Genomic DNA, 24,862 nt, shown 5'->3' with positions numbered 1-24,862 from the left:
CCAGTATGTTTTTAAATTACATACAAAATTCTTCAGAGGAATGTTATATCAGCATTTTCTTACTTTGGAGCTAGAGCTGGCAACATCATTGCCTAAACTTAAAATGGTCAAAAATATAATTGTATGGGTGTGAGAGCAGTACCACAGCATTACTTCAGAAGTTTTTGTATTTATATAATAAATGAGAAACATTTAGAAAAGCTCCCCCCACCTATTCCACAGTTAATTTGGTTTGGTTTTTTTTTTTTATTGATCCAGTCTTGAATAATGCTGCTTATTTGGTAACAATATCAGGCAAAAACATGAGCAAGTGTCATTCTGCATTCCAATATGAATCATTCAATAAAGTTTTGCAGTATATACATTTTATCCAGCTTCTGACATTAAAGGTCATCATGCCAATGAAAATTTTTAACAATACAATAAAATCCTTCAAATATAAATGCTTATGAATGCAATTCAAGAGACCAAACATTTTAATTTTCTGAAATTTATATCACTCATGTCCATAATAATTTTACATTTCACACTTCATGCTCTCAAATGTTACCCTAGAGAAGACTAAATCTTTTTGCCACATATACTATTAAAGACACTAGCCAGGTTTATAGAGTTACAGAAGACTATAGTAAGATGTAAAATTTAGTAGTAATAACTTATGACATTTGCTGACTAAAACATTATTCAGTCTACCCTATTGTTTGAGCCACTCAAATACAATAAGTATTTGGATGTTATATACTACCCATTTCTTATACTTACAGTGCAAAATAAGAGACAATGTTTTTCCTGAGCATTTAGGAAATGAAAGTCCTTTATCTTTGATTACAGTCCATTTAAAATATACTCCTCACATACCTAGGCTTGTCAAGACTGTACAATTAAGACAGGCAAAAGTGTGTAGATATCAGATGCCCAATCAGGAATCAGAAGGGTAATTGAACATCTCTAAAATTTGTCCCTGTTTTTCAAGTCTAAGGATATAATAGGATTTTAACCTTTAGCAAAAAATTCAGAAATTACATTTTTCCCATTGACCAAACATTCCAAAATGTACAAACCACATGCCTTCCAAAACAGAGAAACAGCCACTACTTAAACAAATTGCAATACATATGTCAACTTACTATTCTGTAGTTAATGTAATGCCCAGTGAGCTGTGCCTCCAACAGACATAAGAGAATAAAACTTTTAGGAATGTGTTTTGGGCATTTTGTAAGGAAGCTGGATTCCTTACAAGTTCATCTTTTTCTCAATAGCTACAGACCATGAGTTTCTAATTCAATCTTCTCTTCTGTTTGCAATATATCAGGTTCTACAGGAGGAACAGGTGGTCTGAGTATAATCTCTGGACCTCCACCATAGATTGACTGAAGAAAATTCCATGTTTCTTCTGATATTTGTCCAGAATCTGCACCTGAAAAATTTTTAAAATTTAATTACTATTTAGAACAATTCCTTAATGATTTAAGTCCAAAACAGATACAAAAAGGAAAAAAAAAAATAAATCCAGATTTACATTTAAAACTGTAAGAATCCAGATCCAAATTTAACACCATAACTTTAATTTTTGCTATGTCTTGCACCAGCTGCCAAACCAAATTTGTGTTACCTATTTTGTATTAGTTTAGTGCTTCTTGATTCCTACAACTACATGCTCTAAATTATGCAGCACTTGCAGAAAACACATGAAAATTCTATGATAAACATCTAATTTCTACCAATCAAGCTGACAGCCAGTAGCTCTTGGTACTTAGGAAACAGTGATTCATATTATTATAAGGACATGCAGTCACATCAATTACACAGTAAAGTTCAAGGACTCAAGATTCTTATTTCATCAGAGAAATGAATATGGATAGTAAAGAACAATGAAATTCCCAGAGACAAAGGACTATTATTAGGATAATAACAGCTCCAGCAGTGCTCCTGTAGCACTGATGGGTCAGCCTGATTTCACTCACTGATTAAAGTCTTCACTTATGATTCCATTGCTCTGACTAGAGGTCTGTCTCCTGTCTCAAGTCAGCACCCAAGAAGCATTTTGGATTTGCTACAACATTTTAGAGTGGCAGAGACAAGATGCATCAGCACATCTCCCCTCTAGGTTTCAATACAAAGATCCTGTCTGATACTGAGTGATTTCCTCATGTTAACCCATGCAGAGAGGTCACATTTCTGTTCTAACAGAATAAGCCTCTTCTTCTTTTAGCAAATCAAAACCCTGCCTGACAGCAAGTTTCCCCTGATAGCCTTCCTAGACATTATTAATTTGTCTTGTTAAGCCTTGTTTCAGCACCCTCATACTCAAAAGAAAAGGAAGTCTGCACTATAAGCAGGGGACATCTCCCACTACCTCCTGTATTATTCTGTCCTCATCACCTGCTGCAGTGGTGTCTACTGTTGTACTTTACCTGTTAAGAGTTTCTAAAGGGGAAGGGTACTAAGAACTGCACATTTGTTTACCTACAGTAAATTAATTATGCAAAGCTTCATTTGGAAGTCATCATGCAGATCCCATGCCAGTACTAATGATGTTATGCCTCACTTTTACTCTTTTACATTTAGGCTCTCTGCAGGCACAGCAGTAGATCTTCACTCCCTTATCCAGATTGCAGCCAGTCAGCTTAAACTGAATAGGCACAATGAACTCAGGCACTGGAATCAGGACCACTGGATCACAGAAATATGTTGTACTGGACACTATTTAGTGGCATTCCCACCTCTTACAACTTACGAAACAAATTTTGCACATCCTATTCATCTTTATTTCTATGCAAGTTCTAATTTGTATCAATGTAGCTGAAAGTAAATCAAGAATTGGCTAAATAAATATCAAGTTTAGAAGTTACTGCTTCTAAACAGATTTTTTTATTTCATCAGGCTTTATATTTTGTACTTGAATTATAGTATCAGCACTTAAATCATTAAAATGCACTAAAAAACTCATGAGTGCCAAAACTCACTGTTTTTAAAATAAACTCTTGGAATTCTACAATTTGGTGAGGTTTTCTGTAGGTTTATTGGTACATCCAGTGTATGCTGAGGCATTAAGCAAAACTGGGGAAAAATCCAGTTAAATAAATGTTCATCTCATTGATGCAAATTCTTCTTTTAGGCTGAGCTGCAATGAATTTAAAGCTTCCTAGGAAGTCTAAAGACTTCATAAAGCAGGTCATATAAGAATGTTTTCCTCTGTACCTATGAATTCCAAATAAATGGTAATTAGCATTTAACTCTGAAGAATAATGAAGAAATCTGTATCTTTGCAAAAACTTCCCTAATGTGCAATGTACAGTATCAAGTGACTTGCAGAAAAATGAGCAACAGATTTTATTTACAGTGGTTTTCTCCCTCTTTGAGAAGATTTTTTTTCCTGTTCCAATTAGATTTCAAGATTCAAATAACTACATACAGACATAGAACAGCCTCCCAATTTTGTTAAGAAAACCCCCACCAAACCAAGTGATACAAAGCCAAAGCACACTTTCACTATTTTCAAGTTACTCTGCACCTCCTACACTCTCAACTGCACTTGGCTTAGCCAATTACAGATGATAATTCTTCATTTGAAGAATAAAATGATTCCCCAAAAATGGGTACAACACAGATACATTAGCAACTGCCATTCATTTTATGGTCCCAATAAATGGATTTTAATAAAGCATAAATTTTCCAAACTTCAGCAAATGCATAGGGGGCACAAAGCAGCAATACTGGACACCTACCTTGTTTTAGCACAGCATTGCCACATTTTGTTACTGCAATCTTAGCATTATCAATGGGGCCAGGAGGATCTAGTGAACAGAAAAATTATTAAAATTGGGAGAGTTGAAAAGAAACAGCAGGTTGGAGGTTCTGTTTCTAAAGGGAAAGAAAAACAGCTCCTTTGTTTACTGCTTGTTCTTGTACTGCTTAACAGTGCATTCTGAGTTGTTAAAAGCTAATCATGTTTTTAAGAGCAAGTTTTCCAAAGCATTCATGATTACAGTTAAGTCTTCAAGCAACATAAAACAAAAATTAATCCTAATTCTTACCCTTACCAAAGCTGTCCTAGAGCAGACAAGACTGTAGAACATTTTATCAGTTTCCATTTTAAAACTTTAGAGGCATCTGAAGTCAGCTAAACTGACATTAGTACAGATGTTACAGAGCTATCTGAGTTTAGATTTGATGAGGTCACCTTTCCTCCAGAAGCTGCAGAATCATCTATCAGTCTGCACAACAAAATCCACCCCCTCTTGTGCTTAGATCCAATTTTCCTGCTGCCGCTAACAGCAAACATCCTTTAAACAAGCAACATTCTTTCCAACACTATCCCACTGCTGTGAATTGTTTTACTATGTTCTGTATTCCAGATGTATCTGTAACCTATAAAACCTGTGTCTTAGATATTTAAGAGCTTTTGCTGTCTCTGCTATCTGTTCTTCCTACAGTCCTCTACCAAAGCAGAAACAAATAACAATATAACAAAAGATTACCTACATTTTGAAATGGGGCACAACTTACCACTGTCTTTACCCTTCACAAATCCTTCCCATTCTCTGAACCAGTGCATGCTGATGCAGTAAAATGTTGATGGAGATTCTTCTTCTTGGAATGCTCTATTAAGCTACAAGGAAAAAAAATATCCGTGTTTTTCTGCCCTTTTATTTCTTTAAACTACTGCATTCTTTGAACTGCTGTAATTATTAACACCATAACATTACACTGCAACAGAACATTTTAAAGAACCACTGACCCTGAAAACAGTAAACACCTGGTGAATACCCAAGATTCTGATGCAGTGGTAGTCTTTATATGAAAAGCTGATTAACTATTTAGTTGAGAAATTATTTATATTTCCTGAAAAGAGCAAAAAGTTCTTAAGCACAAGTGCTTACTCAAACACTAGCAGATAATTAGTGAGGCTGAGAGTGAAGGCTGAACTTTGAAGTAGCAAAAAAAGCAGACATCTTATTTTTGTAAAATAAAATAGTGTTTTGAAAAATTTTATGGAAAGTTCTTTGTGTGATGAACTGTACCTTCATCTGTGTTTGTTTTTCCTCAAGTATTTTGAGCAGATGGCAGTACAATTCCAAGCAAGGCACAGTGAACTAATACATTGGGCCTTTTTGTGACTTACGGATCTTTTTACAACATTATGAAGAAACAAGCAAAAAGTCACTTAAACCTTTAAACCATTATCTTTTTAGTTCTGTAATAACACATCTACATTCCCTCTTTGAAATCATAAACCTAAAGCATCAACACAACTTCTTAAGGTTTCATACAGACTAGGTGCTGCAATCATTCCCTAAAGCCATCTTTATAGGGGACAACAGAATTTTCAGTGTACTCACCAGTAACAATACTTGTACAACAGTGCACATATAATCACTGGACAGATACTGACTGCTAAAACAAATGGGGTTGACTCACTGTCATTAATAATAATTAAGTATATATGTGGTAAGTATATATGGTGATAACCTAGAGTAATGAAAATTCCTAAAAATTTTTAAAAAAACATGGAAAAGCTAACAATCTCTGAAGTGTGATTAAAGGACAAACAGAACTGAAAAAACAGTCCATTCTATTTTTCTTTCTTTCATGAGCTGAGATAGCAGAAATGGGATTCCAATGTCTCTGCATTTATTTTGACTAACAACTTCAAAACACACTTTTGGCTTAAGAACTTCAAAGTCATTACCACTAGTTATTTTACCATTCAGACTCAAGAACATAATCCTCTAACACAGGGAAAATACTGTTGCTCCTTGATATTAATTTTACATATCCATTACAACACTAACATATTTACTTCACATTGAATTACTTATGTTTATGTTTCTAATGCCTTTTTTAACATTAAAACTAATTATTATCATTAAATTTTTTCTTGGCACAGTATTATTGCACTTAGACCATATCAGACTGCACAGAACAGACCACTGGCAGTGTATAAATAACAACTGCTCACGTGGCTGTTTCCATACTATAAAAAAGCAATTTAAGAAACATATTAAAAATTTTCTCTAAGTACATTTTCATATAAGCAGTTAATTGGGATTTCACAAGAACATTACTGCTGCCATTAGGAGAGATGGGGTGGTATACAGGGATAGAGATATTTAAAGAAGTCCATTTGTTACAGGAATCCCTTGTACAATTCTAGTAATCCCTTGGGTCTAGCCATGAATGTGAGGTGTTGGCCAGTAGCAGAATGGATAAGTGTTTACTTTTTTACCCGTATAAACATTTCCAATTCATTTTTCCTTCTTTTTTCAATTCTTTCAGACTCTATTTGGCAGGTATGACAAACATACAGATGGTTAACAGCTGGTCCTCCTCCATATCTGCAGTAAAGTAAAAAAATACAATTAGCCTTGTGGAAAATATCAGGTAAAAAGATCATGCACCTGCAGATGGGGCAAATGTCAGTATGAACAGAAGGCTGACACATGCCAGTTACAGTGATCCCCAAAAGCCTTCATTTATTTTCCCAGTAATATTCTGTTCTCCATCCTAAGACCATCTTGCAAGTTCTGAGTGCTTCATGCCTGTACAAACCATCACAAACTCAGCTGCATCACAGACTTCAGAAGGAGTCACTATGGTTAGAACATTTCAGTGAGCAAGTATTGCTATATACACACCAGGTGTGATTTTGCCAAAAGCTATTAAGAAACTTCCTATGGAAATTCCAGCCATTTCTGTCTTAAACATCTTCCTCCATCCCACTGGAGACTGTTCATCAGCTTTGCTACCTCCCTGACCCCAGCCTCCAAATTATTTATGGCTTTTCTCTTAATAGGTTATTCTTGACCCTTCCCTCATTTTTTCCTTGTGTGAAACTGTATCCATGGAAGTCAGCAGGGGCACTGCTCCTGAGAAAGATATTTTTGCATACAGAAAATGGATAATGGAAATAAAATTCAGTACATGGAGGAAAAGGGAAATAAACTGGAAATAGCATGGTTTTTATTTTTCACTCATGTGCACCAAAACTTTAAAACATCAATAAAAAACTCCTCAAACCCTTAGATGTATTGTTTAGGTGGCAGGAAATTAACAGCTAAAAATGTTTAGTTCAAGTGCAATACAGAGTGTTGAAAGCCATCAGCAAAGCTCTCCTGCAGCTTTTTGTTACTTTAGAATAAGGCATAGCTTGTAAGAATTCCTTCTTTGTAAGCAAGCACTCAAACCTCACTGACATTAAAGTGTGGGGCAGTAACACAGAACATTCAGATATAAGTCATTTTGAAGCAGTACTGGCAGCTCAGGCTATGGATTCAAAGCCAACATAAAAGAAAAGCTGTCTCCAGCCAACAAGAGAACAGGAAGCTGATACAGAGAGCTCTTTCAAAAATCTCTGCAAAGCGTACTTTTACTGACCTACTTTGTGTTATTTCATACATACCATACATGTTTATTGGTTTAATATTGAAGTGCTACCCCAATAGCAAACTAGTCTATGCAATCTTTTACTTTGCACAAGAAAATTACATAAATTGCCTGTTTGCAGTCGCTTCACTCAGCTGTGTGCCCAGAGGGCTATTTCCTGAGCCACTAATTCTAAAGTCTGATGTTGCCATTTGGCTCTCAAACTGTGTCACTGTATTTTTTCCAATTACAGTTCAAAACTTACCTGCTATACAGATTATCCCATATATTTTGAGGTAGCATTACAACGAGGTCCTCTATGAAGTTAGCTTTGTGTGGTGGAACACCTGCAGAAGGAACAAGACCCACAAACAATAAAAAAATACTTGTGGATTTTGGCAAGGGGAGGAGACTATGCTGGAAGTCCCTAAATAAATAAAAAAACAGAATTCAAAAAATAGAATTTCAGTGAATTCAGAGAAATTATACAAAGTAAGTTTTACCTAGGTACAATCTACCACTGTATTCAGAGACACCCACTCTGATTTTAGTCTTCTATGAGGCTGAAAGCTAATAAAAAGCAGAAGCAAACTAACTATATGAACAGCTAAAATTAAAGGGCTAGAATCCGTTTTACATAGTGATTTCAAAAAGCTTCTTAAGGTATGCAGTTAAAATGTTGGGATGATTAAATGCTTTGATTATGCATGTGAACACTAACAAACTGTGTATTCAAAAATTCACTTATTTGCTGCAGACCCTTTGGAATTACTTCAAACAACAGGAATACTTGAAAGCAGAGAAATTTTGAGGAAGGCACAAATGGAGGGGCTTGCAGAATTGGCAGTGTTGAGTTGAAGTACGTGGTAAACAACAGTGGACTATGCAGAAATTCTTGGGAACAGGAAGAATACTTGGGCACTCATACATCAAGAGTCATCTGCTGCAGCCCTGCAGAGGGAAAGCCAAAGGATTCACAGGTACCCTGTAGATGGCTACAGGGACACAATCATCCTCTGTTAAAATTTTGGTTCAGCAACAGGGGAAGCACCTCCATCTTCCAATCTAATGCAATTGTATTTTTTATTAGAAAATAGGCACGACATAGTAATGATTTCTTGGAATGTTAGCACTCAAATATGGGTATTTCCCCAAATGTGCTTTGGTTACTGTAATCCTCTTATTTTTTTTAACATCTAGCACAAGGTAAATTTTTTATGCTCCTATATAAATTACACAGAATTACTACTTGATTTTCACATTGCTATGCACTGATACTCTGCATCAGATCAATTTCTTTCAAAGCAGCTTTCAAATATTCTTACTACTTACAGCCCCAATTGAAAAAAAACCATTTAATTTGCAGATGACAGTGTTAAGGATGATGATATAGTGACAGATTTTTTTCAAATGTCAATATACATGTTTAAGAAGCAAGCAGATATGAGGAATTGTCCTCTTTAAGAATCAAGAAAGGTTATAAACAAAATCAAATGTGCAGAGAAAAGAAGAAAATAGGATAACTTCACACAGTATCATCTCCAATTAGTCAGCTACTAAAATAAGAATTTACTTAGAAGTTATAATTTACCAAAGAAATTATAATACAAACATAGTATAGTCAAATTGCTTTAATTAAAACAAGTATAGATCATTGTTATAGCTAGAAGTTGACAAATTATTTAAAAATTATTCATTGTTACAGTCTCACCTCCATGCACACAGAGAAAGTCATTATTTGAAATTGGTCCTGGCTCTGCAAAAGTCTTGAATTTATTTAACCACTGCCTGGAAACATAGAACTGCAGAAGACTTGGTTCCATCATATTCAGTAGCCCTGATATCCTCCGTCTCTCTCTCTGTGCTTCTTCATTGCTCTTTCTATTACAGAAATAGAAATCATTAAACAAATACAGATCCTTGTGTACAGCAGGGATAACTTTGTGAAAAGAAAACTCTGCCTTCAAGTAAATTACCTGGGCCTTGTCTGTACTTCCCAGTTTACACAGCCTAAGAGGGCAAACAGCCGAGCTACAAGAGAGAAGCTGACTGTGCAGCACCAAAGGCTGTGCCCATCTGCTCAGCTCCCCCCTGCAGAGTTTGAGATAAAGCTTTGCAACCCTGCACTCTTTGGCCAGGTGTTACTTCTTTACCTTCACAGTAGGGTTACATAGGAAGCAGATCACGTAACTCCCCTACTTCTCCTGTATCCTCCTACTTTTCTCACTGTAAACTGGAAGTAACTCAGCTCTCCCATTTTAGTTGGAATAGAATTTCTCTTCTCCAAGCCAGTAGTAGTCTTTTGTGGATATACTCTTTTTAAAAGCCATATTTTATTAATGCTATTCTTTTATTATTTATTTGAATATGTTAACCCACAATCAAAGATATAGTGTTCTTTCTTGGCAATACAGCATGACTTCCAAATTCCTTTTAAGAGGCCTACTGAGATTCATGGGCTCAGCTTAAACAGTGGCAGGTGTAAGTGCTCCTAATGAAAGTTAAAACATTCTCAGAACACATCTTGCTCTTTATGCAACTCTGACAAAATGTATTTTGCAGACAACTTTTAGTGAAAATTTGATCTTAGTACCAGAAAGAAATTTTAAAAAATTTAGAAATTTAAAACCTGAACACTGAATTGCTTTAATTATCTCAAAGTTCCCTAGACTGAACATGACAATAATATAACTTCTCACCTTTCATTTCAATTCTCAGGATGAGAACAGCCTATGAATAGCATTAAATTAAATGTATAATATAACAGATTAAATTATAACATAGTACACCTTTGTTGTCCTACATCCCACCTGATAAAGAATTTGGGCAATTCCAGTTAGACCTCTAACAGTTAAAAACCTTCTGTGTGCAAAACCTCCCCATGTGCAGAATTCCCTTCCTCTAATTGAAAGTAAGTTGGCTTGTTCTTAATTGTTGCTTGAAGTTCTCTTACCATGCAGACTTTAGCTTTGACAGAGCAAGTGTTAAGGACATAACTGAAGGATTAAGTTTTTCCCCAACATAGGCTTTTCTTGTTGGTCAAATTCTTCCATTATAATTCTCATGGGGCAGCTAATTCTGAAAGCTGCCTGTCTGCTTAAAAAGTTATTTACATACATGACTTCTAGGGATATGATTGTACTTTTAATGTCTTACCTGTAGAAGAGAACATAGGCTTCTGCATTTTGCACTGTGGATTCTGATACTTCTGTGACACTCTGGTCATCAAATTCATACCACAAATTATTTAAATTGTTGCGACAATAAGCTATATAATGTCCACCTAGGGTGCAGGAAGCAAGAGTTACTAAAGAGTGTCTAGAGCCGACAATTTTACTCTGCAACAACATGAAAGGAAGTCCTAAACTCCCCCACCAAGTCTTAAATGGTAGAAACAGAATCGTTAGTAGATAAGACTTTGAAGTTAACTTCTGTCCAATTCAATATCAGCTTTTTTCCTGTATTTCTATTAGCTAATGGCGAGTTGAACATTACTTTCAGCACATTCCTGAACTCTTCAAGCAGCATACTGTTTAATACAGTCCTGAACCATGACATTCAGAGTAAGATTGTCTGAACAATGTATCCTCGTCAGTTCCCACAACAAACTCTTTTCAAATCATTGCATGCTTTATAATAAAAAGTAGCACAGATGCTGGAACCTGATACCACAACCATAACTGTGTTTCAAAGACTATTCATAATATATTTTAAATTATTACTATTTTTAAATATATATTTAACTGCTAATAGGTAAATAATCAAGTATCTGCTAAACTGATTACGTGAAGCACCACTTACCAAGCACTAAATGGAAGTTAAAAAACCATCCAGTAAAAAAAAAAAAGGAAAAAATATTCAAACACTAGATACTTTGAGATGTATGAGGGGGTAACTTCTATAAAAATCTAGGAAGTTTCTGGCTTAAAACATTTATTTCATGCATTTTCCAAATCTCATAAATACCGAAATCATCTAGGCAGAAAAGACCTCAACATGTAGCAATAAGATCTTCATTCAGCTACCACCTGTTTTGGGGTTAAATGGCAGTGATCATCCAAGAGAATGTATTTTAAAAAAATGACTGGCATCTTTGTGGTAACAGTTTCCAAAAATTAAGGCATACAAAACATTGACATGAACAGCAGCTGTGTAGAACAGCTGATCAACTGGTCATCTGCTGGCAGCATTATTTGTACATTTACGTCGTTCAGTAGTTTTCTTACCTAATATTCCTGGACCTCTTAACTTTTTTTACCTTCAATTTTATTTAGGTATGCCATATAATTTCAAAAATATACCAACTCATTCAGAGCAAGCCTTAAATCTTCTGGGTCAAGATAAAAATCACATCTTCCACATTCTAATTACCATTGTTTATCTATTTACCCTTCAGTATAATAGTTATCATCCCTAAAGAAGAGTGCTGATGTACAACTGCAAAGACAAAACAATCAAGCTCATACTCACTGCTGGCAGTTCCATGGTGGCAGATGACAGACAGGAGATCATAAGTCATGATTTGAGCTGGACTGTCCTTTGCAAGGAAGGGCTGAAGGTCAAGGCCTTCCAAGGGAAAGGACACATGGGTCCCAATTTTTGTGGAAAACATGAGTTCATGTCTAAATCTTTTGAGATGAATGCACAGAATCTGTAAGAAGGATTGACAGATGCAGTTAAGAATTATACATGCTATTTGATATTAAATACCTAAACTGTGTGTGCCATCTTTTCCTTTTACAATCCCAAAAAGAATAGCTTTGCCTGTGACCTGAAGCATATTTACAAACTCTGTGTTTTAATTAGCTGTGGCTACTAACATTGATGCAGCACTTTCTCAATGCATATATTGAACAATTTGTAATTAGGAACATGAACTCTCCCTTATTATTTAAGATATCAACTCATGCTTGGAAATGTAAGACTGGATTACTTTTTAAATGTGACGTTACATATGTTACTTACAGAAAAGCTTTCCAGTCTGGCTGTAAAGCCAGAAAAAATTGGTGTTTAATTGGTGTTTAAAAAAATATTAAAAATTGGTGTTTAATTATATGACCTGCGGTATAAACAGCAGTATATATAATAACACAGAATAGAAATATTACTGTCTGCAGACCAACAGTAATAACATGGGAAATCCTATTCCTGTACTTGTCATGTACAAGATTCATTTTCTTACAGGGCAAACTATGTTGCTCACATTCTTAAACAAATGCCACTATGAAGGTAGACTTTCATCACATAGCATTATAAACACAATTTACTCCATGCAACTCATTAGTCTTACCACATTCCTAATCATGCAGAAAAAGTGCTTTAAAGTGCATATTGTAACAGTACCTCAGGAAATTTTTGCACTTTGCAGAATTTCACTCCATTTCTTAACCTAAGCAAAAGAAAAACCAAACCAAAATAACCAGTAATTAATTCTGAAAAGGTTTTACTTTATTGCATTAGATCAGCAAAAGCCTAAGCTGAACATTTCATTAGCAAAACCCAAAATATTTCTGGAATGTAGACTAGACATAGAGTAGCCAAAATGACACAAACAATGATGGCTCATAAGACAAGACAATCTGTACTGCAGAAAAATTCAAAACAGCAAGTACAATCAAGTCCCAACTAGCTATCAGTTTCTCTTAACACAGAGGAAAGAACTTGAAGCTTCATGAAAGCTGATTATCCAGCAAAAGACAAAAAAGAAATTAACTAAGTCTACTTCTAAAAAATTATCTACAGCATATACAAGAAGAAATAACAGTCCTGTACCATAAAGGGCTTCAAGCAGTCTTCAGACCACTTCTGTTTCTTGGTTCTTTAGTATTTAAAGCCATAGTTCATTTATTTAACACACCTTAGTGACCTACTGCATATCAGGGGAAAGCTGCTAGTATTAAAGAGAGCTAAGAGCTTTGATTTTGTCAGACAAAACTAGCTTACATCTAAATGGCAAGGGCATGAAAAAGAATTAAGCACATGTGTTAAGTTGGTGCTTCATGACCCCTGCACCTTGGGAATACTGAATCTGTGCCAGTCAGAACACAGGGTCACATCAAAAGATGAACAGTATTGGGACATACCCAACATAAATAAATGTCTCTTGACTAATAGAATCAGTAAAACCTCAAATTAAGATAAAGTAAAACAAAGGTAAAAGCCAGCTTACTTTTTACACCTTCCACAGCTGTACATGTTATCACCTGCAAACATCAGGGAGAAGAAAACCAGCCATTATTCTCTAAATTCAAACAGTTATCCTTTAAGTGTGTACATTTGATAGAAAGAAGTTTTAAGGGATTTATCTTTAGGTTGCATTCAATATTTAACAGTCATAATAGTGTTGACATAGCAACTACAGGAAAGATTCTTAGGTTTTATATCTTCAAATATGAAGCAACACAGTATAATCTGAAAAGAAAATAATATATCATTTAAAAGGGAAATAATTTACTATGTCCAAGTTGAGGTTATGAGAATGAATATTAATATAGTGGGTTTGAAATTTTTATGAGCCTTCAGTTGATACAATTTCACCAAACCAAATTCAGACTGACTTGACACTTCTAAAGCAGCTTTCCATAGGCATTTTTCTCAAATACTCAGTTGAATGAGAAGCTTACCTTTCTGAAATGAATGATCCCAAAAGAACAAGGATTGACTGTATTACACTCTAACAGGTGGCCTCTGCTTAACTGCATTAAGCTAAGAAGATATTAATCATCTCATTGTGACAGGAGGAATAAAAACACAGAAGATACGTGTTCAGGGAATTAACCTCTTACCCTTGAGCTCATCTCTGGCGAAAAAGGCAGCAAGACAATCTTGTAAGGTTACAACTGGACCCCAAAACCAGCTAGGAACACATGAGACAACAAACCTGAAACATCATTGACAGAAAAGAAAGAAAACCAACAAATGTTCTGCCAGAAGAGCAGAAACTAGAATTTCAAAATAGATAATTAAATCAAACAAGGTAAATATTATTTACCTTTTGAAGTATTCCATAAAAAAGGCTATCCATCCCTGAGGGGCATATGCTTCTCCACATGACCCTGCCTTGACTAGAGATGTCTGATGACTTGCAGAATGGAGTTTAGCAAGATCTTCCTTACCTGGAATAGGCAAGGACAGATCCTGAAAGGTCTCCAGGGTTACAGACAGCTAAGGAAAAAAAATAAATGAAACACAGTGAAGTTAAGCTGGAAGAGGAATGGTAATTAAACTGAATTCTGTAAAGTTCACTAGTAACTACCAAGTTACTGAATAACTGAAAATTCTACTAGGTAGGAAATGAATTATAAAAACATCCATTAATAAGAATTCATTTTCTAAAGAGGAGGAACCAAAAAAGTAACATTTTAGAATGAACTTGCACATTGTTTTCACTGACACATTTTTTTAGGTCATTATTATTTGTATTCGTATCAGTCATACAAAGCACTATGATTTTTGCCTCAGGCTCTGTTACACAGAATAGTTTCAGAAAGCTTCAGTCCATTGTTACCACAGTATTTTACTCTGACATTATCTTGACCTGATGTAACTGGACTTGGAAGGGAGACCCATTTGTGCATTTTCTTGCTCCTCTGCTTCATTTATTGATCACATAGTCACAGAGTCAAACATCAAACACATTTTAGAAATTTTTGTTTGTTTTTTGAAGTTGTTCACCAGATTACCCTGAGGTCTCTGTATACTTAGGTCCAAACCAAGAGAAGTATTAAAGGCATGCAAATACACCAGGGTTTGGTTTAAGCCTTATGTTGAGAAAGCTGCTCCCAATGTAAAGATTTGGATATCCAGTATTTGATATGATTGCTTTGAAACTAAAGCAGTCCACTAGATGCATTTAGATAACTGACTTTTTTAAAAATGATCACGTGTGCTGTTCCAAGAAATTCTCTCATCAAACAGTACAGAAAAAAAAAAAATCAACTCTTCCTTCCTATGTTGCATCTCCTCTTGCACTACAGCACAACTTAAAAAAGCAGCTAATGATTCATATCATTGCAAAAGTTAGTGTCTTTACTTGAATTTTTTAGACATTAATATTTTTAGTCTCAATCTATCTGATAAGACAGTTACAGCACTACATTAGTGCTGTATATTATATCTTTTCTTTGAAACATTAGGTACCTGATAACATGGGACAGTAGCATGTATCCATTAGGATATTCAGAACACTATTAAAAACTAATGAGACCTAAATAAAGTCGAAGAGTGAGCTTCTTTCTTCATCCTTGCTGTAAATCAATTCTCAAAATGTAATTTTTCAGCTGAGTAAATATTCAGCTCAATAAATACAAGCTATTCTAAACACAAAGTGGTGGTAGTAGCCACTATTACAATTTGAGAGAATGAGTATGAAATGCCCTCACCTTCTGAGGAAATCTGCCACTAAAGAATATAAAGTTACTATAGAATGACTATATCCATAAAGCAGTAAGAAAAGAACATATTAAAAGCCAGAAGTTTCTCTTCTTACCCGATCACAGGTCAAGCACTGGACTGAACTTATTATAGTCCCATCAAATATATCAGAGATAACACTCCTGTACTTCTTGCGCTTCTTCCTTTTTGGTGACGATACCGTTGAAACTATAAAATGACAAAAATAAAATGCTGCAGTAAGGCAAGGTACAGTGGATTCTGATTACACTTCAGCTTTGTGTAGTCTAATTAAAATCTCATATGTTCAGAGTTAAATTATGAGCCAAGACCTGTTTTCTATTTACTAAATATTTCTTAGGAATTACAAGATCACATTACTGCCAGTACAGGCAATTCATGCGAGTTCCTCAAGCAGCTGGGGACAGCCATCAGAAACATTTGCCTCTGTAAGTAAAGCTCAAAACTGCCAGTCTTGAAATCTACAGCCTATTGCTACATGATGGATTAATCTTGGCAGGAATCCCCCAAGGTATAAAAAGGAAACTTCTATTTGACACTTGGTTTGATCACATCTTCCTGGGAAATTTCAACCATGCTGAGCTGAGGAGCTCACACACAAGGTTACTGTATCACAACACTGATGACAGAGGATTGAAGCAGACAAAAGGTAGGACTGGAGTCCAGCCTAACAACACCTTATTAAAAAACCCCAGATCTCTCAACCTCTCCTTGGGCATGACAAGCACCAGTGACCGAGTACCTCTTCTGACAGACTCACTTCAGGTTGTCTAAAACCCTCCTGTAATGGTGAAGCCAAAACTGGAGACAGTAGTACAGATGCAGTGTGAAAGCTGCTGAACAAATGAACCAAGGAGGTCAATGACTTAAGTCCATTAAATCACTGTCATGCAACAACAATGCTAATGCATAACATGAATGTTCAGAACTTATCTGGACAGGCTATTGAATGAAGCAGCATCACAATATTAAAGTTGTGTTCGTTTCTGGTTTGGGTTTGGTGCAATGCCTTAAAAACATGCTCTGAAAGACAAGTTTTGCCTAAAGTAGTCTACTGTGAAACAAATCAGGGAAAAAATTGTTCCTTGTGCCCTAAAGCAGCCCTCTCTTATATGTAAAGGCAGTAAAAGTCAAATATTCCAGACACTCATAAATACATTGTGCTGCAGTTCCAAAAGAAATATTCTGCACTGCAGGTACATTAACAACCATGAAGCAGCCAGCATTTATAGGTCTATTTACAATACAATTATACAAGGGTCCTTCAACCTTAATTGACTAAAATGGTGATTTACTGAACTTCTGCTGAAGAACCAATGAGTTTATTCTCTGGAGAGCATTATCTTTGGGGGTACTAACTTCTCATACATTTATCTTCTCTCCAAACTGGTGTAATTGAGAAAACTGTCTAAAAATAATATTCTGCCTTCCTAAAATAGAGGCAAATACTATTCATGCTTCAAAAGAATCAGATTACAGAAATGCAGGGAATAATCTTGCATGTCTATCTTACATAACACTCCTTGCCCCACCAGAAACAGGGCTAAAACCCCCTTAGGAACAGCACTGTATTGTTACACAAGACATAAGAAACACAATGAAAACTATAATACAGAGTGATTCAGTATCAGGAAGAAGAAAATAAAGGGACTTTACCTTTTTTGTGGACTTGTGCCAGTGAGGAGCACGATGGGAATGACTTTGGAGGGCTGTTTGACAAGCGTGTGTTCATCCCTTCAGCTGATGATGGTGCTTGGGCTGCAGATATGTCATTCATGTGAACATCATTGATGTATTCTGCAATTGAGATTTGAACAAATTCTGTGAAAAAATTACTGCAGAATAAAGAGACACAATGGTCATGTAACTTATTTAACCACACTTTCAGGCCACTGGACATTTAGGAACGTAGCACCATTTCAGTTCCTTTTAAGTTAAGAACAAAACAAAAACCCCCACCACTCTTATGGGTATCTAAAACCTTCCCCAGTACAAATAGCTTGTCAAGGGAATTAAAACTCAATTCAAAACACCTGAAGTGAAAAAATTAACTAAGTAGGGATATTGTTTACAACTAATAATGCCTACCCTATTTGACCTATACCTCTACTATATTCTACAACTCAATTCTACTCCCACAGATATTTTGGCTAAAATTTTGACTATTTCAATTGTACTTTAGCAGTGCATTACCTGAGAATCGGCTATGTATCTGTACTTTGACAGTCCCGTGGTTATTTAAAAATTCAGTGGACTCTGAGGTAGTGTTTGTGTCTTTTTCCAAGTCTTCCATAGAATTTGCTCGTTTAAGTTTGTTACTTGATACTTTTTCTTTCTGCCAGTCTTTGGATGTGATTGAGTTGTTATCATCATCCTGAATTAACATGGTTGTTTCTGCAGGATCCTCTAAGACTGGTTTGAAAATTGTGTCATTTTCTGTTTTATCACAGTTACCACAGGATTCACAGGGCTGAAAGCTTAAGTCTGACTGGCTCTTATCTTCTTCCATACTCTCTTCAACATTCATAGGCTGGGCATCTTCCAGTTCTACAACTGGTTCTTTAAGCTCCTCATGAAGCAAATCCATTAGACAACGCAAAAATTCTTGTGCATCCTAGAATTTTAAACAAGTTTTACCATATTACTCTATTTTATCTGGAAGATATTCATATCAGAAAAGATACAGATAACTAAAAGGAAAACTGGCTGTTAAAGAAGGATAAAGAAAGTTTCTCTGTCCCAGGTCTAATGTTCAAAATCACTTTCATTTCCAGACCATGTAAGCTTCCTGCATACATTTCTTGCATATCACAAGTAATCTTATCATACAAGTTTCCTCCAAAACACTCCAATTCCCAAAATAAATTACTTTAACGACACCCCCAAAAACGCTGCCATAGCTTCCTGGAACAACAAATGTAACTCAAACAAGTACCAGCAGTGTGGTTAGACCCCAGCTCTGCTTGTAATGAAATATTTTAGAGACAGTTTTTATAAACCTTATCCAGAAAATCAACCAGAGCTTTGCTTTCATTGGGTATTAAGCACTTTATTAAAAAGTACTGTGATGTTACTTAGCCTGTCTTTCCAATGCATCACACCACCAACAATACCACAACTCTTCTAAAGCCTCAACAAGATTTCCCAAATGTGTTCCCACAAAGAGCTGTAAAGTATTACTATAAGTCTTATCTGTGTTTGGAAACATCTTAAAACCCACCAAGTTTCATCAATCAGTGCAGCTGCCTGGTCCTTGGCAATAGAAAATATCCAATCAAGCAGGCATGCGAGAAAACAAAAGCCACTTGTTGGCAACTTTTCTTCTTCTGTTTTCCTCTTTGTATTCTGGTTGTTCATAACAGTAATTTTTTTGCTGCTCAACATTCCCGTCCATCATAGCGATTACTTATTAAGCTCAAAACTGCTGACTACAAAACATTTATTTTCTTAAAAATTGCAACTTACAGAACTGAGTTTGGACTTGGGTAATGAAAAAAACCCCAGTATGCCTACTTGCTGGCAATCCTTTCACAAAAAAACAGTATCAAAAAACATCAAGTCACAGATTAAGAGATAAACATTCTTCATTGATCAATGTAATTTTCTCCCTGAAGATTGGACATGGCTGCCCAACTTGCAAGGCTGGGCACTTGTAAGGAGAGCGTTGGTTATGAAAGCCCTACTGTGTTTTAATTGTTGCCATGAAACCTGCTGAACATACAACTGAACTATGATCCAGGCCCAACCTAAAAAGATTCTCATTAAGTGTTGGTCTGCATGGAAAAAGATGTTTTCATCAGTGTTCAAAGCTGCAAGAATTAAGTTTCCATACAGATTCTTTTTGGTTATCAAGGCTGAATTTCTGCTTTTTCAGAAATCTAGGTGGCACTTCACAAATTCATGAGCAGATCATAGAATATTAATATTTAAACATTGACTTTACAGCTACATGCAGCAACTGAACATTAGAACCTGTGTCCTAATCCTTCACTCCACAAATATGAAGCTTAATGATAATAGCAAGATTCCTTTTAATAAATACAGATTCCTAGAAGATACTGGTAAGATTTTCTAACTACAAGGTTTAAATTTTTCAGCTAGTCCTAAAGATTTTAATGAAGTGCTCCACATGTATGAAGGCACCAAGATATTGTATGAAGCAGCAACTGAAGAATGCCTCTGCTATATAATAATCCCTGCCTAATGATAAGCTACCAACCTGTGATTCCCATAACACCCAAATGGGGCGGGGGGGGCTTTTTTCCAAGACACTAAATGGAAATTGTGTGAGGTTTTTTTTTAAACATCATTGGTAGACAAATATATTAAAAATCTGCTACATTCCTTTTTGTTTTTGAACAGCTTTATTTTGTTTTCTGGGACTGCTCTAACATTAGCAGCATTATATCACACAAAGGAGTTCAGATATTACTACTTAAATTTTCCTTAAAGAAAATGAGATATTCTAAATTGAAGGCCTTTTGAGAATTTGATATAAGTAAATATAAAGCATGACTTAAGTACTGATTATTACACTTCAGATAATCTACACTCAAGTCATATTAACTAAAGTTTATGTTGCATTTGCTTTAAACAAATATAGGAAGTAAGGTATGTTAAGCACTGGATTTCTAATTAAGAGAACTTTATGGCTTAGGTCATAAAGTCATTAGTCAGAAACTTTTACCTGTTGAGAGTAGCCTCGAAACATTGGATTAACAGTTTTTATTCCTTGAAATAAACCAGTAGGAACGACAGATCCAGGCCTAAAAAATAAGTTTTAAACATATAAACACTGAAAAAGAAAGCATTTAAATGGACTTTCATCTTTACTGGGATCATACTATTACCTGCAAATAAACAGTAATATTAATCTTAATAAAACATAATATTGGCACTGAATTATAAACTACACCATTTTTATAAACCTGTCACCCAATTGAACCAGTGACTATATCAGATCTTTTAGGCACATTTCTTGTCAGACAACCAGATGACAAATCAGACATACTCTTGGCACTGTGCACAATTACTGGTTTTTTACATTTTTACTTTCATTTTGAAGTATTTTCTTAGCTAGATACTACACAAATTCCATAAAAGGAAATAAGAGAAACTGATAAAACATTGATATGGAATGAAGGACACAGAGGAGAGGATAAAGGAGTTAAACATTTTAGATGTATTTTTGGCAAATATAAACATTTTTAAGAGCTTAAAGTTTGTCATCTAATCTATTTCTTGTCCTATCTTTGGTATATATAAAAAGGAACAGGTTATAAGGACTACTTGAGTCCTGTAAGTCACTCTTTCCTTCCTAATTTATTTTAAGAGGAATGCTTAAAAAAGAGAGCACATGAAATTAAAGTTAGAAACCTAGGACAGATTAATGTATCCCTCATGACTCTGGAATATACTTATTATCATTTCATCACCAAAATGATTTAATACCTGCTTTTGTGCCAGAGTTCTGTCATCAGCTTGAGGTAACTTTTACAAATTGCAGGTTTCTTATCTGTTCTGGCTAAGCCTCCGCAGTCAAGAAAAAAGTGTGTCAAAGGTGGGCTGAATAAAAAGAAGAAAACAGTAATTTTTTCAGGTTGTTAAAATAAATAGAAGAGAACATCTCCATTACATATAGGATTATAACATAAGAATAATGCTATTCTATAACTGTGGAACAATTCCACTTCCTACGTTCTTAAATGCCGTGACCAAGCATTTTCTGGTGGGACAACTTCACCAGTACAGCCACGCTGCTCCTCAAACATGCTTTGACATTTCTCACCAGAACTGTCTAATGGGATTCAAATTCAAGGCAATTCCTGCAAGCTGTCACAGAAGTACACAGGTACCACTCCAGTAACAATCACCACAAGCCTAGTCCATAAACAGCAACCTGAACAAATCTTTTCTCTAGAATCCAACAGTGTCACAAGTTGTGTGTAGGCACATAATTTATACTTACGTGATTATTTCATGCAGTGTTTACTTTGTGCAGTGCTGCCAACTCACATATTCTTTCCTCTTTCAACCTCCTGTCTGAAGTCACAACCCTCATACATGCTGGACCCATTTCTCTCCAAGAAAGGAGACATCCCAGTGTGCTTCCAAAATTTGGCATTTCTCAATATGAAGAATACTTCCCTCATGTTGCCTTGTCCACTTCTTTATCTTCTAGAGAGATCTGCTTCCATTCTCCTCTCTGTCATCAAAAAGCCTCAGCAAGGCCCTTAGCCCTGCCTGCTCCTGGCCTGTGGCTCACAGTGACCCTGTGTGACACCTGCTCAGGACCTGCCACCACCCCTCCCCACCTGCTGCAGGAAGCTTTCCAGCTGGGATAATGTTTCTATCTTTTCCACTTCTGTGGATTTCTCCTTCATGAACTTGTCTACAATTCCCACAGATGACACAGGATTTTGCATTCCATCACTCCCACCATGACTTAGCACAGAATGCTCCAGATATATTGCTTGTAACAACTGAATTCTGATCCTAATATCTCTTTTTTTAAAATTAGGGTTTATTCTTACGCATTTGCTTTGCTTCTTCTGCAGCAAAGGAAAAAAGATACAAAGACTAACCGACAAATCCAGTAGCTTTTTTCGGATTTTATTCTAATTTCTAAAACTGCATATATTTTTATTTAGGAAGCATTAGAATGAAACAGGGAAAAAGCTGAGTGGCCCATATACCATAATAAATTGTTTGCAGTATACTAGACTGAGATTCAATAAATACATGCCCTCTTCCATGGTAGTGCATCCCTCCAAACTCCTTAAGTCCACCTGGAAAAAATGCATGCATAAGCAAATATAACATTGCATTAACTTACCAGTTGGAAAGAGCTTGTAAAGCTGCATTCATGTAACAAGTGTTTCCAATATTTTTTAATCCTGTTAGACCTGAAAAACAGAATAAATACAAGTCTGTTAATCCAGTAATTCCTAGAAAATACATATTAATCAAAATACTCATGGAACACTTGGGATGCCAATTATGATGCAGAATTGCAACTAAAAGAAACATAGGACTCCTAAGGGAATACCAATCTAACTAGAAGTAGTAATTAAGTGTTTTGATCTCAACTGACTAAAAATCACTTCAGACAAGTGGACTGTATTTCATCTTACTAACTTTTCATGGTTTATGACACCTGCAGATTTTAATTTAAAATATGTTTATCAACACTGAAGTTTTACTTCAGCTTAATGACTTATCTGTCCAGTTCAACTGTTGCTACACTGCATTTGTAACTAATCACATTACCAAAAGCCTCTCAAAGTTTCATTCTTCTGTCCCAAATTCACACTATGTCAGATTACACTCAATATTCAAAACCTACTCAGCATGTGATTATCCCAGGCTAGTCCTGCAATCAGTTTTTTTCTACTGCAATGATAAACCTTTATTTTTATTAACAGATTGCTTAATTTAGACTTTCCCACATAGTTTATTTCCTAACCCACACTGTTTACTTTCCTCACAGTCACATACACTCTTAACACACACATGAAAGTTACAATTGACATATATTCTTTCCAAAATTATGAATTATGCTAGTCATAGCTACTAAAGTATTACATTAATGAAGTAATATTTCAAAGTAAAATTAATTTTTTATGAGGAATTAGTAACATTTCTAAGCAAATAATCAGTAAGACTCAAAAATTAAAACAAAACTTGACAAACATTCAGCAATCAGTACTGATGACTATGCAATTTTTGAAGTATAGGAACTATACTGGTAGTTCTGGTCTATAGCAAAAAAAATAGAAGTTACTAATAAAATCTCTCTAATCTGAAAAACCACTTGGGTTACTTCAGTTACAATTTCTGATAGACAGAACTTCAAAATTAAGTTCTAAAATGTCCTATCTGTCTGAATGGAAATATAGTCCTGATTCCTGTATCTGAGCAGGCATTCCAAACTCTGCTACAAAGAGAACAATCGGTTTTACTGGAATTGGAAAACAAGAACAGTTAGAGGATTTTGGTTTTATTTCAGTATTTTTAGAAGCAGCACATATTTCAGGAAGTTACTCTCACTGCATTCTTTCAGCCAGTAGTATTGCAAGGCAAGTTTTCAAATACACTTCATTTCTTGTAAAGATATATTCTAATGTTTCCTTCATCAAAAGCATTTCAAAAGAAATTTTAAGAGCAAAGTTTTAAAAAAGCTAAAGAAGATTCTTCCTCTCAGTTTGAATAAATCTCTTAACATAGTCAGATCATCATTACAGGGAACTTTAATGCAATTCTAATTGTATATTATTGCAATGGAAGCTCCATTCCCCAAAATATTAATAATACAAGAAGAGATAAAAACACACAAATACACACATTAGCTGGAGAAACTACCTAAGAATAGAACACATGGTGTAATGATGTAAGGGCAGATGGCAAATTAGTGGGGTAGTGTCACATCCTTTAAAACTGTGCCAGACAACAGAAGGGACAAGACAGGTTTTCTGACCAATGCCAGCAGACTTAGGAGAGGGAAAGCTGGTAGTAGATGAGTGAAGGAGAAATAAGACTCATTGCTGTGGTTTAACTCCAGCCAGCAACTCAGCCCCTGGAGCTGCTCACTCATTCACTCCCTTATGGTGGGACGGGGGGAATAGAAAACTCATGGCTTGACATAAAGACAATTTAATAGGTGAAACAAAAACTGTTTGCACAAGCAAAGCAAAACAAAACTTCTAACAAAACACTACTTCCCCCAGACAGGGAGGCGTTCTGCCATCTCCAGGAAAGCAGGGCTCCATCGTGAATAATTGTTACTTGGGGAAGACCAAACACCTTAACTCTGAAAGTCCCAATCTTCCTTCTTCCTCTCCCAGGATGCCACATATTATGGATTATCCCAGCGATCACTTGGGTCAGCTGTCCCAGTTGTGTCCCCTCCCAACTTCTTGTGCACCTCCAACCCACTGGGGTTTGGTGGTGTGAGAAACAGAAAAGGTTGACTATATGTAAGCCCTGCTCAGCAATAACCAAACATCTCTACATTACCAAATTGTTTTCAGCACAAATCCAAAAAAAGAGCCCCATAGCAGCTACTGTGAAGATAACTAACTCTTGC

At 35.6% G+C, this 24,862-nt stretch overlaps 1 protein-coding gene across 5 annotated transcripts in view; it reads right to left on the bottom strand.

Annotated features, from left to right (window-relative positions):
- Positions 1-222: 222 nt before the first annotated feature.
- USP33 (ubiquitin specific peptidase 33) overlaps positions 223-24,862 on the bottom strand; it is a 38,178-nt gene continuing 13,538 nt past the window's right edge. For 2 of the 5 annotated variants that reach the window (XM_015636268.3, XM_015636271.2), the window contains 18 exons: positions 22,613-22,682; positions 21,229-21,342; positions 20,465-20,543; positions 17,971-18,391; positions 17,434-17,574; positions 15,854-15,966; positions 14,357-14,529; positions 14,151-14,254; positions 13,535-13,568; positions 12,709-12,754; positions 11,836-12,016; positions 10,522-10,648; positions 9,077-9,246; positions 7,631-7,712; positions 6,230-6,338; positions 4,510-4,612; positions 3,729-3,797; positions 223-1,417 (listed from right to left, as the gene is read on the bottom strand). In XM_015636268.3, coding sequence (XP_015491754.1) covers positions 1,260-1,417; positions 3,729-3,797; positions 4,510-4,612; positions 6,230-6,338; positions 7,631-7,712; positions 9,077-9,246; positions 10,522-10,648; positions 11,836-12,016; positions 12,709-12,754; positions 13,535-13,568; positions 14,151-14,254; positions 14,357-14,529; positions 15,854-15,966; positions 17,434-17,574; positions 17,971-18,391; positions 20,465-20,543; positions 21,229-21,342; positions 22,613-22,682 — 2,294 coding nt within the window. In that variant the 3' untranslated portion in view covers positions 223-1,259. Of the gene's footprint in view, positions 1,418-3,728; positions 3,798-4,509; positions 4,613-6,221; positions 6,339-7,630; positions 7,713-9,076; positions 9,247-10,521; positions 10,649-11,835; positions 12,017-12,708; positions 12,755-13,534; positions 13,569-14,150; positions 14,255-14,356; positions 14,530-15,853; positions 15,967-17,433; positions 17,575-17,970; positions 18,392-20,464; positions 20,544-21,228; positions 21,343-22,612; positions 22,683-24,862 lie in introns of those variants that run through there. The other 3 variants (XM_015636269.3, XM_015636270.3, XM_033516532.1) reach the window with 3 other exon arrangements.

Source organism: Parus major, chromosome 8, assembly GCF_001522545.3.
Source record: "Parus major isolate Abel chromosome 8, Parus_major1.1, whole genome shotgun sequence".
NCBI classification, from domain to species: Eukaryota; Metazoa; Chordata; class Aves; order Passeriformes; family Paridae; genus Parus; species Parus major.
The sequence above is the reverse complement of the archived record's forward strand: the minus strand, read 5'-3'. Positions and strand labels throughout refer to the sequence as shown.